The following is an 18,404-nucleotide window of genomic DNA, read 5'->3' on the forward strand; positions in this document are numbered from 1 at the left end:
TAATTTGTTTTAATATTACTTATGAATAATATTAATTTTTTAACATTATTACATCCATTAGTATGACAATGTTTATAAATGCTATTTTAGGGGCTTGTGTGATATAAAACAGACCGGGAAATTAAACAGTGAACAGTTTGCGTTGGCAATGTGGTTAATAGGTCAGAAATTGTTAGGTGCTGATCCACCTACAGTTCTTTCACCTGATATGATTCCTCCTTCATTTCGAAGCAAACCTGATTCAGTTGCTGTAAGTATTACATTTTTCTTGTAATTATATCTGAATATTAAATACGTTTTTGATAAGTAATCATACACTACTACCCTTGTACTACAGTACGCTTTACTTCATTACCATTTATTTGTGAGGGAGTAGAAGAACATACTTTCTTACTTGTAAATAAATATATTTGCTTTTTTTTCTTGTTGTGCTTTAGATATCTTTTATTTCATGTACGATGTGGTATCAAAAGGTTTCAAGACTAGTTCTGTAACATGGCAAAAAATTGCAGCACGTGCACCTTTACAGAAAGCACCGACCTTCATAAATCAGTGGGCCAAGAGACAATGTACTTTGTTCATTGGTAGCTGTGCAGCTCATGCTTTTGTGACTATGTGCATTACCACTTTTGCGATTCCAATATGAACAGCAAACTTGAACAAAGGGCAAACAGTATGTCAAACTTAAAAAATCTGCCAACAAGATATTGCACTCAATGCAGCAAGTTTACCGCGATGCTGCCATGAGTTCTGTGAGATGTTTTGAGTGGCTTGCGTACTTAAAGAGCAGAAAAACATCATTTGAAGATGAAAGATCAGGAAGACCTTCAAAAAGCTCAATGCTGTGGCATTGTTTATGGAGAATTCATCCCCAGTGGTCAGATTGTCAGTAGCAAGTTCTACTGCCAGGTTTTAATGTGGCTGAGTGTGGATATTTGGCAAAATTCACCAGTTTATGGCAAAAACTGAATGCTCCATGATGACAATGCATCATCCTCTCACCATTCTTTTCTCATATGTGGGTTTGTCGCAAGACACAACATGATCTCACTTCAGGCATGTGCCATACTTTGCCGATTTGGCACCTGCAGACTTCTCCCTTTTCCCGTAGTTGAAAATCCAACTTAAAGGGTGCTGCAGATATCTAGCATGAATTGCAGAAGATACTTGCCACGCTTTGAAAAGTGGACTTCCAGGACACATTCTAGAAGTGGCAGAATGCTCTATTGCTGTGCAAGGGGACTACTTTGAAGTGAGAGTGTGTGTACACGTATATATTTAAAGTAGTTTCTTCTCAGTGGAACTAGTCTCGAATCTTTCCATACCCCCTTCTAATTATTATTTATTTTTTATTAATGTTTATTTGTTATAAGTTGGTTTACCTACTAAGTGAAGCCACGTACATAATGTATCTAAGTAAGGAAGAATTGAACAATTAAATTAGACCACGTCTAATTTAATTAGCAGGTACATGTATCATGCTAAAATTATATCATATTAATGAAAAAAAAAAAGAATAGAAATGGTTAAGGAAGTATTTAATACAAAAAAAAATTGTAATTAATATCATAAAAAGGGTTTAGATTTGAAGAAGTGCTTTGTTTAGTGTTATGTTAGGAATAGATATCTACATTGATGTGAAACATGGACACTAAAAAAAAGGAAAGAGTGAATGAAAATTTTAGCATAAATAAAACAATTTGGAATAGAAAAGCAAACTGAGTGGGATAAATCTTTGCAGTAGGTGGTCAAAATAGTGATAAAAGGATCAATAGAAGGTGTAAAAATATAGGGCCTGAAAGAGTTAAAATTATGAATATCTTAAAGAAAATGTGAGCCGATTGGAACTCTAAAATGTCGCTGGGAATGGAAAAGAATTGAGAAATCGTTTTGGAAGAGATTTACTTTGGAGCATAAATCTTAATGAAAACGTGCATCGCTTAACAGGAAGAAGTACATTAATTCATCTACACTATCCATCTCATTTTTTCTTAGATTATGACACGTTTAAAGTACCTGGTGACAAGAGGCATCAATCTGAGATACTTTCTCTTCAGAGTAATAATTTTCATTACACAGCTGTTCCCTCTGGTAAATGGAATGAAAGTGTCAGTTGTAGGACAGAATATCAACTACATTTTGATTGGCTTGGCATGCTGATGTGCAGCAATATATTTGAATGGGAAACCACTTCACTTCTTACTTTCCGTTGCAAACCTGGCAAAGTATGTTTTTTAATCTTGAAAATAGCTGTTGTTTTTGGAAGTGACTTACAATCCGTATTGTATTGGTTTGCCTACAACCATTCTGGTTATGCTAATTAACATAAATGCAATGTGTTCTCATTGATGTATTTTCATTAAAAAAAAATGTTTTTTGTTTAAACTTGACTCTTTATTCTCATATTAACATTTTGTGCTTACTGTTGCTAAAAGAAAATTGTAATTACTGTTTATTGCTACTTTAACTTTTAGTTCTTTTTCAAAATTTTCATTGTATATTACTCAACTTCTTAAGACACATTTATCAATTCATTACTATTTAAGATTCGTTATCAAAACAAAATTCAATCCTCAGTAATACAATAAATTGCTTTACTTGAGCTTGTTAATTCCAAAAGTCCTGAAATGTTTCAGGGACTGTAATTCTCTAATAAAAAATGTAAAATTAGGATAAATTATAATAGCTAAAACCACGTTTAATGAATCGATGGTTTAGATCATTGATGTTAAAAATACTATCTGCAGTTTTACTTTGTCATACTATTTACTGCTAGCATTTAGTAGTTGTACTAAAGTAATTTTCTTTAAAAAGTGCAGGTGGTCAGCATACAATGGAGATTATTGATGCCATTTTGCAGGATGTTAGAAGGGGTTTCCCTTCTCTAAATTCAAGATTGCACTTTCTGCGTTGTCCACATTTCAGAGTAAACTCCATTTAAAGATTTTTTGAGCCCCCCTTGGGTTTGATTCCCCATGTCAGTATCATAAAATATAATCTGCATTATTATATATGTAAGAAAAGAATAAAATTTATAAAAAAACACATGGGAACTCAAACCTCTCAAGTTTACTTGGAAATTGGACCAACTTGGAAACCGCCATTTTGGTTTTAAAGAAGCCAGATTAGGTTTTGGTTTTTATTTTTCTATTTCTTATTTCTTGTCTTTTACATCATGGTGGCATGTGTACATAATTATTTTCCCAACTGCTGCTGATAGGTAACTGAGGGAAAGTATTCATATTTGTAAAAGAACATATACATCACTAATTTTTTCATAATATTTGTCAATGTTTATATCACTTGAGTCTATAAATAAAACATACCAATTACAAAATTCTGTTTTTACATGTGTAAAAACAGAACATGCATGCACGTGTGTATATCTTCATATTTTGCTTTGTATCAGGAATAGTTGAAACAACAATGATGAAATATGGTTTGATATTGATATAATGAGATTAATTCATTGCAGTTTTTTTAAACAAAATCATATTAATTTATGGGTAGATGGTTATTATTGAATTGTACATGGATAGATTTGAGTTGGGTAATTCTTGAAGGGAATTTGAACATAGTATTTTACATTTTTGTTTTCTTAGCTGATCAAAAAGTAATTAATTTATAAATTCAATTGAAAAATTTCATGAATGAAATTAAACCATCTCAAAAAAAAATTAAACAACAAAATAAAATACTTGTTATATCACTACTTAAATTACTACCATTACCAATTGACATAAAATTTCAAACAAATATCAGCAACTTAATCAATAATCTGATTCTGAAAATAAAGAAAATAAATTTATCAAACAGATGTAAAAGCATTATTATTTTTTTATGACAGCATGTTTTTGTCAGTTTCTTTTTAATTATGTATTTGATTTAATTTTGTTTAATTATGTATTTATCTACAAAATAACAGTCTGTATGAAAAAAAGCCATTTGCAAAAAATATTAAGACAAGAAACCGTGTGTTTTAATAAAAAGGAGAAAATGAATGTTGGTGAAAAAAATGTAAAGTCTGCTGCTTTGAGTGAAGAAAGGTTTTTTTGGAATGAGGATGTATGCATATTTATTATTTTTACTAACTTTTGTTACTAATTTTCTAAATTTTTGAGTTAAAATTTCAGTAAGCAATTATCATTATACTATAACGATCCTTTACTAAGAATGTGATGTTGAAAAATAAAATTACAGTTCTCCTTAAATTATTATATAGAGTATAATTTTTGTGCTTTAAAATATTTTTCATTTTATAGTTACTGCAATAATCTTACAATTGAACCAAAAGAGGAATCTAGAAAATAAATACAAATTTTAAATTAATCCGCTTGGTAGAGAGAAGCTTGGACAAAATTACATGGGTATAATTGTATTATTAATATTATTTGCTAAAGATGGTAGTCATGTTCTGATATTTGTTGACTTAAAAGTAGGAAACAATATTGTACATTTTGTTAAGAGAAATTACTAGTTTAGGCAGAAGTTGTTAATGATGATAATGCTATAGAAAATTAATGTTTGTTTTTTCAATCTTAATAAATTTTGGTGCTTCCATCATAGTAACATTTTTAATTAAGTTAAAATTACAAACAGATTTTTAAAACAGTAATCTTTTGTTAAAATATTTTTCATTTTGTGGTCTTGAGATGAAAGTTGATTTATTAACAAATAATTAAAAAAATATTTCATTATGTGCTTCTTGTGTTTTGAAAACTTAAGATATACAAGATTTTCAGTAGATCTTCATTGTATGCATAATTTTTTTGGGGTATAAGTGTATTTATATTTTTTACTTGACATTTAAAAATTGTGTTTTCAAGCTAAAATTCAAAATATTTTCTTTTTTAATAAAATAATGTTATTTATCCAGTAAAATATATTATTTCTTTACCTTGTTAGTTATATTAAAGTAACCTGACCTGATGTGTAACTTAAAATGATATTAATGAATGTTAATCTAAATATTCTGCTAAGTAATTAGCAGAGGAGTTAACAATAGCGCATTTATATTAAGTGATATGTAATAAAATTAAATCCTGTTTATATATACATGATTCAGGAGGCAAGGGAAGTAATTTGAGAACAGGAGGATAGGGATATAATTTGGGAACTAATTGTAGAGTGAAATATGGAAAAACTTCATACAAACATATGTTCCCGTGGTAAAATGAGGTTATACTGAAATTATTAGGTTTTATATAAGAAGTAAACTTGTTGGTTTCTTATAGTTTTTAGACCTGAAAAATTGAATAAAATGGATCCCATAAATGATCTACAGTTTACATAATATCCAACATTAAACAGAAAGATTCAGTGACAAAAACACGTTTTTTAGGTTTGAAGTACAATAATTTTGTTAAATGCATAAATTTTGTTATCAGAACTTGTAGAAATTTAGTTCTGAGAAAACTGATTAATAACTATAAAAAACAAAAAAAAACATTTATTACTAAAAACAATAAAAAAACAACAAAACTTTACAGAAAAAGTTATGAATTAGTAAAAATTAAAAAAGCAGTTGTTTTTAGCACAATAAATTTAGACTTTACATGCTCACAGACTGCATCCTTATCATATTCATAAAGTCCAACACCTCCAGCTTGGTCATCATGCCAGACAACTGCAGGCTTGTCAATGGGCTAACATTAATTACAACTTAATTCTATTCATACTATTTTTGGACGAAGCTACTTTTACCTGTAATGTAGTAAATAACATAGGAGGAATTCACTTTGGTGGTCTGAAGAAAAACCCACATACATACTGTAGTTCAATAAAATTTCTAGCAAGGATTTCACGAATGAAGTAAGACATTAAGTACAACATTTTTCTTAGATGAAAAATTTAATAAGTAACTGAATTGGATGTAGAAGGCTGATAAATTGACCACCTAGATCACTGGACCTTATTCCTTTAAATTACTATTTGTAAGGATGGATGAAGTTCGAGACATACAAGCAAAAATTAGACACACATCATAAACTGATTACTTATTCTCAATGCTGCTGACTTCATCAAGGAATGTGAAGATAAATAAGTGGAATTTTTGAAGATTTATTGTAAAAAAATACAGTATAAACCACAGTGATTATTTTTTTAAAGTGAATTAAAAGTATTTTACATTCTCTAAGATCTAAAACAATTGTTTTTTATTTTTACAAATTCATCACTTTTTTGTAATTTTGTTTTTAATAATAAAAGTTGATTTTTTCATATACTTTTATTACATCAGTTTTCTCAGAATTAAATTCTCTACAAGTTTTGATAATAAAATCTACTTATTTATTAATCATTTAACAAAGTTATTATACTTATAATCTTAAAAAACATCTTTTTATCACTAAATTCTTTTGTTTTACATCAGATATCATGAAAACAGATGCAGTTCTGGAATCTTTTGCTGGTTAAAAATCCATAAGAAACCATCAAGTTGACCCCTTATGCAATGCCTTAGAAATTTCAGTATGACCTAATTTCACTACGGGGGGGAACTGAAATCCAGATGAAATTTTTCACTAGCGTTTTCAGATATATGCTTGTATGAATTTTTCCTTATTTCAAGCTCTAGAATCAGTTCCCAAATTATTTCACCTTCCTCCTGAATCACCCTTTACATATTTGTACAACTAGGATTTATTTTTGTTAAATTAATATTACTTTTATTGAAAATTAATATGATTAATATAACTGGATATACTTTGAATTTGTATATTATTTTTTATTTTATTTGTTGTAACTGAAAAGAATTTAACAATTAATTGGTCAGGGTAAAAATATATTTCCGCTTTAATTTAATTTTATGCGTGCAGTTTTGTAAGCTTTATAAAATGTACGAAAAAGTGTTGTAAAAATAACAGAAATCAGTAAAAATGAAATAACTTTGTTCAGTCTGTCTTCTATTTTCTCATATATAATTAAATGAATTGCTCCAGCTAATTCTTTACCTTGCCAGCAACTGAAAAATAAAATTATTTAGTTTTTTAGCATTTCATCATAACAGCTAAATATCATTATTTTAGCCTTGTAATAGTTACATACATATTTCCTTCAATTATCAAAGGAATGCATTTCTCAATTAATTTGCATAGTTAATCACAAAGGTTCTCGTGAAAATAAATATAAATTGATTACAAACATTTTTAATTGGAAAATATTATAATTAAATGTTTGGTAAACTTTTCTACTTTTCTATATATTACTGCCTAGTCAAGGCATTTTTCATAATAAAACACAAACTTCAGGATACCATTGTCATACTCTTTCGAGTCTGTTCAACCAGTGGTTGGCAGCTAATTTCTATTCATCATTACGTATAAATTGATTGCTGTGTAAAAAACCTTTCTTCTTATTGAACAGGTTGTAGCTTGAAGATAAGTTTAAATTATTTGGTGAATGATTGAACAGTTTCATTTGAAATTTTCATTCAAATGAAATTAGCACATTATATCACAATTGCAGAAGTTGTACCCATACTATCATGTTATAACTCAAAATCCTTTGTCAGTCACCCCTACTGTCAATTTTCAGTTTTGTACAACTTTTGAGTGTTTTACAGTAAGCTTGTGAATTATTTTTCCTATAAAATTTTTTTTAATAAATTTTTCATCACCAGTGTGCTTCTTCAAGTTATTGGTAATTAACAATGGTCATCCAAAATGATCTTTGCCATCCATATTTATTCTACAATTCAAAACCCTTGAAAATATTTTTATACATCATCTTAATTCATCATTTAATATTGTGTGTAGCAACTTGTTGACTATAAATTTAAACTGTCTTTTTGAAGACCAATCTTTTTTTGTCTATAAAACATATTGCTTGAATTTCACAGTCAGAGGCAACATTGATTTTCTTATCAACAAACTAGGTGACTTTTGTCCATTTTATTTGTCTAGACCTCCATAAGAGGAGTTACTTTCATAATTAATAATATATAGGAAGGGAGTTATTTTTTATTTATTAGAGAGAAGATGACTTGTATATAAAATAAAACATCCATTCAACAAGTGATAGACTTATTCTTAAATCATTAGACTATAGCTGCAGCATGAAATGATGAAAGCTAAATGTCTTAATAGTAGTGACAGCAACAAATTTAGCAGGCTAGTCATGTTTCTTATTACAGTGTGTCTTATAAGTTGGAGTAGATTGTGAGTGGTATTTTTAATAACATAAAATTATAAGCAATAAACATGTAGAAAAAATATTTTGGGGTTGACTTGTTACAGTGATGTCAACCATAGTACTACAGGGTAGAATGACAGAATGGTATGAATTAATTGGTTAAAATTATTTATATATATATATATATATATATATATAATTCCAAAATCAAGAGTTCTGAGGTCCTTGTAAAACCAGTTGCTTTAATATGGATTTGGATGCTGCTAGACTGTGGATACAAGTGTTCTTTGGTGCTTGGTTTAATTAACCACATGTCTCAGGAGTAGTCAATCCGAATTGTTCCAGATTACATGTTCACTAGTACATTTACATTTACAGTTGCATCAGGCCTGGCAAGCCGGTAGCGGTAATTGCATTTGCTCCCCTGACACACACACTCAAACTCGACAGTAGCAGGAAAACTCGTTGGAGAAAACATTTGTATTTACACAAGGTTTGTTCAGAAAATAACCGAACATTTTTAATTATGCGCCAACAGAGATATTTAGTGACATGCAGTTGGCAACATTGTGTTCCATATAACTCCTCTGTAAGACCATACATTCTTGGATGGTTGGTACCTCGTTCAGTTTTCGTGTTATTGTTATTTGAGTGCAACATGTTTGCGATTTTTTGATAATTGATCTTTTGTCTCAATGTCATAGTCGTAAACCCAGCTTTCATTTCTCTATAATTCTTCTCCAAGAGTGTTTCATTGTCATTGGCTTGTTCAAGAAGTTACTGACAAATTTCCGACAAAAGTGGTCATCAGTCAATTGAAGGTGACCCTCGACTAGGAAGGCCTTTGACTTCAACTGATAACACCCACATTCAGAAAATCAACGATCTGGTGTGTGCAAATCGTTGATTGACTGAGAACTTGCAGAAGAAGTTAGCATCTCAATTGGAACATGCCTTGACATAATGACTGAAAAATTGAAGATGCATTGATTTGCAGCAAAGGTTGTTCCTCATTTGATGACTGAACAGCAGATGAATAGACATTTCTCGGCAACTTCTTGAACAAGCCAATGACGATGAAATATTCATGTAAAGGATCATTATGGGAGACAAAAGCTGGGTTTATGGCTATGACATTGAGACACAAGATCAACCATCAAAAAATTGCTAAAAACACTTAACATGTTGGACTCAAATAACAATAACATGAAAACTAAATGAAATACAACAATCCAAGAGCATGTGGTTACAGAGGAGGTCATGCGGAACGCATTACTACTAATGGCATGTCACTAAATATCTCCGTTGGTGCATAGTTAAAAATGTTCGGTTATTTTCTGAATAGACCTTAACATATAAGCAATATTTTATCTCCAGATCTATAAAAAAAAATCTGTCATGAGTCAGTCATGGGGGAGATCTGCTATTTGTGTTATTCATACTTGTCTGCAGACATTTTTGGAACAGTGTTTGAAAAGTGGGATATTTACAGATCATTATTGAAAATACTTTCACAAAACATTTTGTCTGTTGCTATTGTTTCAAGCAGAAATAAATCTAGAATAGAAATGTCTATTCTAAACACTTACAGTATTTTCAGTATAGTTTTGTCACTATAAACACACACACTATCTATAACATATTGTCATTTATAAACATGTTTACTTGTGAAACTGTGATTTCCCTTTCTGTAGATTACTATTTCAAACTTGCTTTAATACAATTTATTATCAACAGCATAAATATGCTGTTGATAATAAATATGAAAGATGTGCAGAACAGGTTTTAGCTCTGTTATTCTGTTATTTAATATTTTACAGGCAATATTTGATGTATAGTATTTTTTTAACATTTTTTTTATGTCTGTTATTTTCAAAAAAAGATCAGAAAATTTAAAGGTATTTGTTATTGCACCGCCACTTTTTAATCTTTTTTTTGATGAAACTACTTCAGATTTCATGAGAAAATGAAGAACAACATTTATTTAAGGTGGAGAAATTAGATTCTTTAATGCAAAATAAAAATTACAAAACACATACGATTCGTCAGTACAAGGAGTGAACATAAACTAAACAAACAACATACGCTCACTTCGCTCAATAACAGATATATATTTTTTTAATACATTTAATAATTCTTGCTTTTTTGCAATAAAAGTGGAAAAAAATTGCAGTTTGATAACCAAGGTACTAGTTTGAAAGGAATGTTAGCTCATAGCTCAGTGTACATTTTTAAGTTTGGTTGAAGTTATTATATCTATTATGAAAATAAATTACTAAGGATACCTTTAATTTTAGAATTTGTTATACGTACCTGTAAACTTTTGAATCTGAGAATTTAACTCTCTGAAATACTATCTGATTTAAACTGTTAATTGTAATTCTGCCGTGTGTGAGATTTCTTATGTTACGATCATAAAGAAGCGTTTCATTTATGTGCCATAGTACTGGAATGTCTTCATGTATACTTCTTGATGATTAAAAAAAACAAATTAAGATTATAAATGCAATTTATTTATTTTTTAAATTCATAATGCTTGAAAGAAAATATTGTTAATTTGTTCATTTAGTTGTCAGTTTAGGTACGTTACTGTAGTCTAAGATCTGGCAGCTGATTTCTGCAGGTATCTGTTTAATTAATAGGTATCAAGATTTAATTAATCTTGATTTAAGTGAATGATAAATGATAATTTAATACATAACTGTCGGATTGCCTAACAAAAATTAGCCGCAACTATCTTTAATTAAATATATTGTAATTAATTCATTTCAACAAATTGCAACTATATTTTTCTTAAGTGAATTAAACTTCATTTGAAAGAAAATGATGTGAAGAATGTAAAAAAAAATGGTTGCCAGCTCTCAGTCAGCCGCAACTTCTAGGTTGTCAGGTGTAAACAGGTTATTATTGTCAATTATTTATGCTCATTGTGTTTTACAAAAAAATTTGAAGTTAATTTTTTCTGTATATGATAGTCACATGCGTTCTTATTTACAACATGAAGCAGTGCACACATTCCTTCTCTCTCATTCACACTCATCCAGACTGAAAGTAATTAGTTCAAATAATGGCAACCACTACTTGCGACCATTTTTTTTACAGGCAACCATGTGTTATCGTGTGAGAAAAAATTAAACTTCAATTTAGTATATAATTTTTTGAAAAACACGATGAGCTTAAGTTATTAACAATAACATATTTGTTTACACCTGGCAACTTGGAGGTTGTGGCCGACTGAGAGCTGGCAACCATTATTTTTTTTATATTCTTCACATCATTTTCTTTCAAATTATGTTCAGTTCACTTAAAAAAATGTAGTTGCAATTTGTTAAAATAAATTAATTACAATATATTTAATTAAAGGTAATTGCGGCTAATTTTTGCTAGGCAACCCGGCAGTAATGTATTAAGTTATCATTAATCATTCATTTAAATCAAGTTTCATTAAAAAAATAGATACCTGCAGAAATCAGCTGCTGGATCTTGTACTACTATGATGTACATCAAAATTTCTTTAATTTTGATTATTACAAACAAAGTCTACCTCTGAATTATTGCATTGTTTAGTTTCTTTTTGAATTTATCATTATAAACCTGCGAAAGATGTGTGCTTCTGAATTCATAAATTAAGGCTATTTTAGGAATAAAGATCCACATCGCTGTATGTTTTTTTTAAATGTACAATTTCAACTGCAGTTTTTAAAAAAAAAACACTTATAATTTTTTTCCTCCACAAAACTGAATACAGTAATTTTTATAAATGTATTTTAAGTATTTTTATGAAATATGTGTTCAAAGACCAGTAACATATACAAATAAATTAATGTAGTACCTTTTTAATTAAAGATTGTTTACTATTATTAATGAATATTTTAACTTGTTACTTGAAAAAAAAATGTATACTGGGTATTTTTAAATCTGCTCTTTTCTTTCTGCTGTTCATATTTGTAATCTTTAGCTATGATTCTGTTGAATTTTTCTACATTCCTCATTTTATTAGTTTAACGTTTTTCAGTCATCGTTATTGGTCACTTCCACATACTTAAAGATAAATGGTTGTTTATCTGCATTTTTGTCTCCTAAAACACACCACACTAAAGCTCATCATTTCATCTAGATTTCTGAAGTATTGTCTTTTTTTTATTCATATCCTCTGGAGTTCTCTTGAATATTCATTGGAGTTACATGCTTTAACTTTATTATTATTGTTTTGCTAGTGTTTTTACATGTATTAATAGTCATCATAGATTTTACTTCCTTAGAATTTCCTAAAAATTTGATATATATTAAAAATGTTAAGCCTGATTGCATTTCTAACTAAGAATTTCTACATGAAAGGTAAAGATTTGACACTCCATCTAGATGGTTGGTTTTATGAATAGATTAAACTTACGTAAAAAAAAGTTTCATAATTTTTGAAATTGGGCTGTAAGTCTGATTACAGTTCAGTGGATGACGTCAGTTTTAGAGCTCAATTCCAAAAACAATGCCATCTACTTAAACTACATTATTTTAAGTAGGTTGTGAGCAAGGAGCATTCAAATCGACTTTAATTGTTGAAATGCATTTGAACTTGAATAAAAAAACGTCCTGTATAACCTATTAAAACAAACTATTTTTATACCATAATTTTTCAAATCAGTGTTATTATAATATTTATCTTAAAAAGAAATCAGACAATCTAGAATTTTGTTTTTTAAAAAAATGTTTGGTTTTAAAAGATTCATTGAATCTGTCTTTTGACATTAGTAACTGTTTTAATAAGGTATTTAGACATTTTACTTGGTAATACATGACATGCCATAACAAAAATCTCCTTCCATTCACATGATATGGCAGTTGCCTGGTATGACAAAAATGTTTGAGCATAATTCAGTCGTAGCAGTGCTTTAACTTACTCCTGAGAAACATTCTTTCTTCATCTAAAATGCTAAGAGAAATGAAATTTTAGGGTCGGGTAAATATGATTATGATTAATAAATATAACAAAAATTGTGTCCTGTATATTGAAACTCTGCAGGCTTTATTTTTCAACATAATTTTGGTTTATAGTGTCTTTTACCAATGTTTCAAAATATGCCACTTGTGAAGTCTTATAGTTTCAGGTATGACCACTCCTTCATGGCTTGTAACATATCTTTATTTCTGCCAATTCTATTCCTAGTCAAATACTCTCTTTTAAGAAGCCTGAAAAGGTGGTAGTTTAAGGGTTATACATCTAGATTGTTCAAGGAATGCGTGATAAGTTCCCTTTCAGAGTACAAATAATTGCCATAGTATGAGTATGATGGAAAAATGACAGATAATGTATGCCAGTTTTCTGTTGTTTCTGATGAAATTCTTCAAAGAATGTTGAGTAGTATTTAGCATTTACTGATGATTTGTAAGGGAATTTACATTCAGTACTCCTCTTAGTCGTATAAGGAGGTGACTATAATTTCAGCTTTCAATATGGTTTTCACTTTTTATTTTCTAACATCAATCATAAGTTATGGTTGCGTTAGGATATGAAGTAAATGAACTGATGTCTTATCTGATATCCTGATAGACAACAAAAAGCATCTCCATCTTGCTCATACTGTGACTGCAATGCTTATCATGTTTTATTTATCAACTAAGAATTATCTGAGTACATACATTTGAGTATTGAAAGTAGTTAACATAATTTTTAAAGATGGTCATTTCAGATATAAACCGGACTTTTGTTTTTAATATTTATTAGTATACAATAAAAATATAAAACATATTTACTGCTTTTCTGCATAGCCTCCCTTAAGTTCTACACATTTTTCCCTTGTGGGAAGCTTGTGTGATCCCTTCTTCACAAAAACTTTGAGGATGCGTTATGAGCTAATTGCACATAAACTCTTATTGTCATCCTCCATTGTCTAATTTCCATATGAAAATTAATATTGAATTCTTTCTTTCTTTTTCCTGTCTAGCCTCCGGTAATTACCTTTCAGATAATACTTCAGAGGATGAATGAGGATGATATGTATGAGTTTAAATAAAGTGTAGTCTTGTACAGTCTCAGTTTGACCATTCCTGAAATGTGTGGTTAATTGAAACCCAACCACCAAAGTACACCAGTATCCATGATCTAGTATTCAAATCTGTGTAGAAACAACTGACTTTTAGGACTTGAATACTGAAACTCTCGACTTCCAAATCATCTGGTTTGGGAAGACACGTTCACCACTAGACCAACCCGGTGGGTTAATATTGAATTCTAATAGCTGTGTGAGAACTGGCATTGTTGTGAAGGAAAATCACATCTGGTTGACAGGACCTTTTGTTTTTGTGTATGGCTTTCACTTTTTTCCAAAAGCTGACAGTAGTATGCGACAAGCAATATGCCATTTTAATCTCAAAAGATGGTTGCAAGACTTTTCCAGCCGATGGACACATTTTTGCCTTTACAGAGCAATTCCCACACCATTCCGTACTTGCCAATTTTGACTGGAGTGTAAGTGATGGACTCATATATCATCATGTGTGACTATTCAGTGCAAAACATTTTTTCCTCTCATTGAGATCTATTCAGGAGCCTGGAAAATCCTGTTTCTATTTTTGGGTTAAGTTTTGAAGCCCACTTCACACAGACTTTGTGATAACCCAAGGTACTTTGTGATAATCGAATGAGTGTTTTCCATGACTGACTTCCATGACTTCCAAAAACAATTTTATCGATTGTAAGGTACCCAACTCTTCAGTGAGTTCACAGATCAATTGAATGTTGTCATTCTTCACTCTTCATACTTGTCCTTGAGTGCCTGATTTTCTACAGCTTCATGGCCTCCTGTAAATTTACTTTCCCAATCATAAACTCTGGTACATGACAACATCATGACTTCAAATGGCAAATGCAGTCCAGTCAAAATTTTAGAGGGTTTGATTCTCTCATTTGTGAGAAACATAGTGATAGTACATTGTGCAATTGACAGTGACACCTCTTGCACGGATGTGACACTGCTGACTAGAGAGACGCAAACTCTTATTAGAGGAAACTTTAATAAACTCTCGAGAGGAAACTTATTAGTTTCATTCTCAATCATATTCATCATGTATATTTAGTCTTATTGCAAGGAACCTGAAAATAATAATAACTGCTGATTAGGAGAGGTGGCTAGAGTATTCAGCCTTTTTCCTAATTTCCATCATCAATATCCTTTTGCACCAACCCACTCATGTTTGTATACATTTGAAGATAAGTCCAGTTTATATTTGATTGACCTCATAAGGTTATACCTTAGTCAAGTTGAATACAGCCATTTACTTTCTTTCTTTAGACTTAATTGAAGGTTTAATCGATTAAGTAACAGTAAATCAATGAATATAAACATTTAATGTTAGTATGAATTGATGCTATAGTTTGTCTCAGATCCTGTATTATTACCAAATTAGTAACATTAATATTTAGCAATATTGCTTTCATGTGTTTTTTCTTGTAAAACATCTGTGCTTTCTAATTATTATTTTCTCCTCAGATTAATGTATTGCCTTAATATAGTATTCTTACCCTGGACATGTTAATTTTATTCCCAAATTTAATTTCACGTGTACTGTTACTTGTTCAGGATTAGGTTTTAATTCTAGTAATTCTTGCAGTTTGTAGTAATATGATTCTGAATTAATAGATTTTCCTTCTCGATCATATTCATCATATATGTTTGTCTTGTTGCAAGGAACCTGAAAATAATAAAATTATTTCTATTAAAAATTGTGGGAAATATGAAATTTCTGATTTATTTAACTAATTAGCTTATAAGAATTTGGGTCAGGTAATGATAATGAAAAGAGAACACGTTACATTTTGGTCGTTATATGTAATTTATCTTTTATTTACAATGGTCCTTATATTTACATTTTACCTTATATGTAATGTAATTTTTCCTATGATACTGTAGCAAATTATACAGCTATAACAAGAAATTTGGAACAGCTTATCAGATCTGCCAAAACAAATAATAAGAAAGCACTATCCATCAGTGTCAAGATAAAACATGAAACTAATTAAACCAGAAGCATATATACTATAGAATGTTACCACAAAGAATGAAGTTGGCACTAGAGATGGATGAAAAGAAAGAAAAGAAAATTTTGAGAAGATTCTAAAAGCAGTTTAAGTAAATTGAGAATATATATTAAGAAGAATCTACAAAGAATATATTAAAAAAGATCTAGATAAGAAAATTTAAAGAATATCAAAATTCAAGAATTGAAGGTTAGTGTTTTATAGTCACATTAAAAGAATGATTGAAGGTACATTAATGAAGAAGCTAATGGATTATTTTGAAAAACAGAAATGACAACTAACTGGTTTAAAGATGTTAAGAAGACATGGAAAAGGAAAACATCAAAATTGAAAATATAGAAAACAGGAGTGATTATAGAGATATGATACTCGTAAAGGAATTCAACCTTGGACCCGTCAAGGGGTCCAAGGTTGAATTGAAAACATCAAATTTGATTTTAAAATGGAATGAAGTTGAAAAAATATTGTAAAAAAGGAAAAAGAAGTATCAGGAGAAAAAATCATAATTGCAAGCTTGTGCACGGGTCTTACAAGACTAGACAGATTTAAAAAAATTATGAAATATATGTGTCATGTGTGGATTAAAATTAGAAAATATAATTACAGTACATTTTGAAAAATTGTCAATTTGCTAAAAGGAAAATACTGATGTTAAGAAGTTACTTGGAAATATCTATTATCTTTAATTCTGAAAAGAAATGGAAAATTTTACATAGGTTTGATGACAAACACCAGTATTTAGTTGAAATTTAAAAAAAAAAAACAAATGATTACATATTATTCTGGCCAATTTTTTAAGAGAAATAAAAAGCAAGTCTAACAGTGGTGATCAGACAAATGTCGATATATTAATGCAGTGATATTCTTGTTGATTGAAAATATAATGTAAAAATTTTTTGATCAAAAACATTGACCTATGATTTGTTTTAATTGAAATTATATGTTTAGAGAAGTGAAATAATCTTTAAAACAATTAATTTGAAAATTATTTTAAATAAAAGACACTACAGTACTATAAATTTAGTTATTGCAGAAATTACCTTGCAGAAACTTATCATTATTTCACTTGGTCTTGTCTTTACTTGTTTTGCATTGAAAATATTTTTTGGAAGAAGTTTGCTGCGACAAGGTATACCAGCTTTGAAGTAATATAATATTGATAGTTGATCTATTAAAATAAAATAGTAAATACAAGTTATTTTGAATTCTACATTTCCTATATAAATTAAATATATAATTTTTTATGAGATAAGTAAAACAAAATTAAAACATTCATTAAGAAAACCAGTTTACATTCTTTATTTTAGTTTGATTCTCAATTTTGAATATTTTAACTGTGGAGGTTTATTTAATTTATATATATATATATATATATATATATTTTATTAAAAAATATAATTTTTATTATTGTCCAACCTTGTATTTGTCGTAGGAATATTTTCTCCTACATGTTTCGTTGCATCAATGTAACGGAGTCATCAGAGAATGAAAATTATCCACATCACATTTCTTTAATCTTACTCACAAAAAGCACAACATCATATCACATTATCACTTATTAAAATATATATTTACAAAGAGCACGCAAAATTGCCATGTTATCTAGTCTTAGGTTAGATCTGAAACGTTAGATACAGTTTAAACCTAAACTTAGTGAAGATAACACAGCAATTTTGCTTGCTTTTTGTAAATATATACTTTAATATGTAATATTGTGATGTGATCTTATGTGTTTTTTGTGTGCAAGGCTAACGAAATGTGATGTGGATAATTTTCATTCTCTGATGACTGTTACATTGATGCAACGAAACATGTAGAAAATATTCTTATGATAAATGTATGGTAAAACAGTAATAAGAGTTATGTATGTGTTTTTAGTGAAAATGAGAATATATATACACTTTATGATAAAAAGTGCTGATCAACAAGTTAATATGAAGGTAGGGTGAGAAATTCTGGGCCTCACACACAGATGGTATTAGTACATTTAATTTTTCAACAGCATCGCATGATTCCGTTCTTCGTTATTTCACTATAAGAGTTCGCTGCTTCACTTAGTGCAATATTTACAGTCCGTCAAAGTGAACAGAATTATTAGGGCATTTTTAGAAAATAGAAAATCTGGAATTCTATGCAGTGCTTAAATATTTTTTTTTTCAAAGCTTAAGTGCAAAAGAAATTAAAGAGGAGCTTGGTACGCATTGGGAAACTCTTCTCCATCAAATACAACAGTTAAATG

At 29.4% G+C, this 18,404-nt stretch overlaps 1 protein-coding gene across 3 annotated transcripts in view; it reads left to right on the plus strand.

The window, feature by feature from the left end:
* Positions 1 to 18,404, plus strand: part of Eps-15 (Epidermal growth factor receptor pathway substrate 15) — a 190,279-nt gene that overhangs the window by 89,446 nt on the left and 82,429 nt on the right. For all 3 annotated transcript variants that reach the window (XM_075360152.1, XM_075360150.1, XM_075360151.1), the window contains exon 9: positions 91 to 250. In XM_075360152.1, coding sequence (XP_075216267.1) covers positions 91 to 250 — 160 coding nt within the window. The remainder of the gene's footprint in view (positions 1 to 90; positions 251 to 18,404) is intronic.

The sequence above is a fragment of the Lycorma delicatula genome, chromosome 3 (genome assembly GCF_047948215.1).
Source record: "Lycorma delicatula isolate Av1 chromosome 3, ASM4794821v1, whole genome shotgun sequence".
Lineage (NCBI taxonomy): Eukaryota > Metazoa > Arthropoda > Insecta > Hemiptera > Fulgoridae > Lycorma > Lycorma delicatula.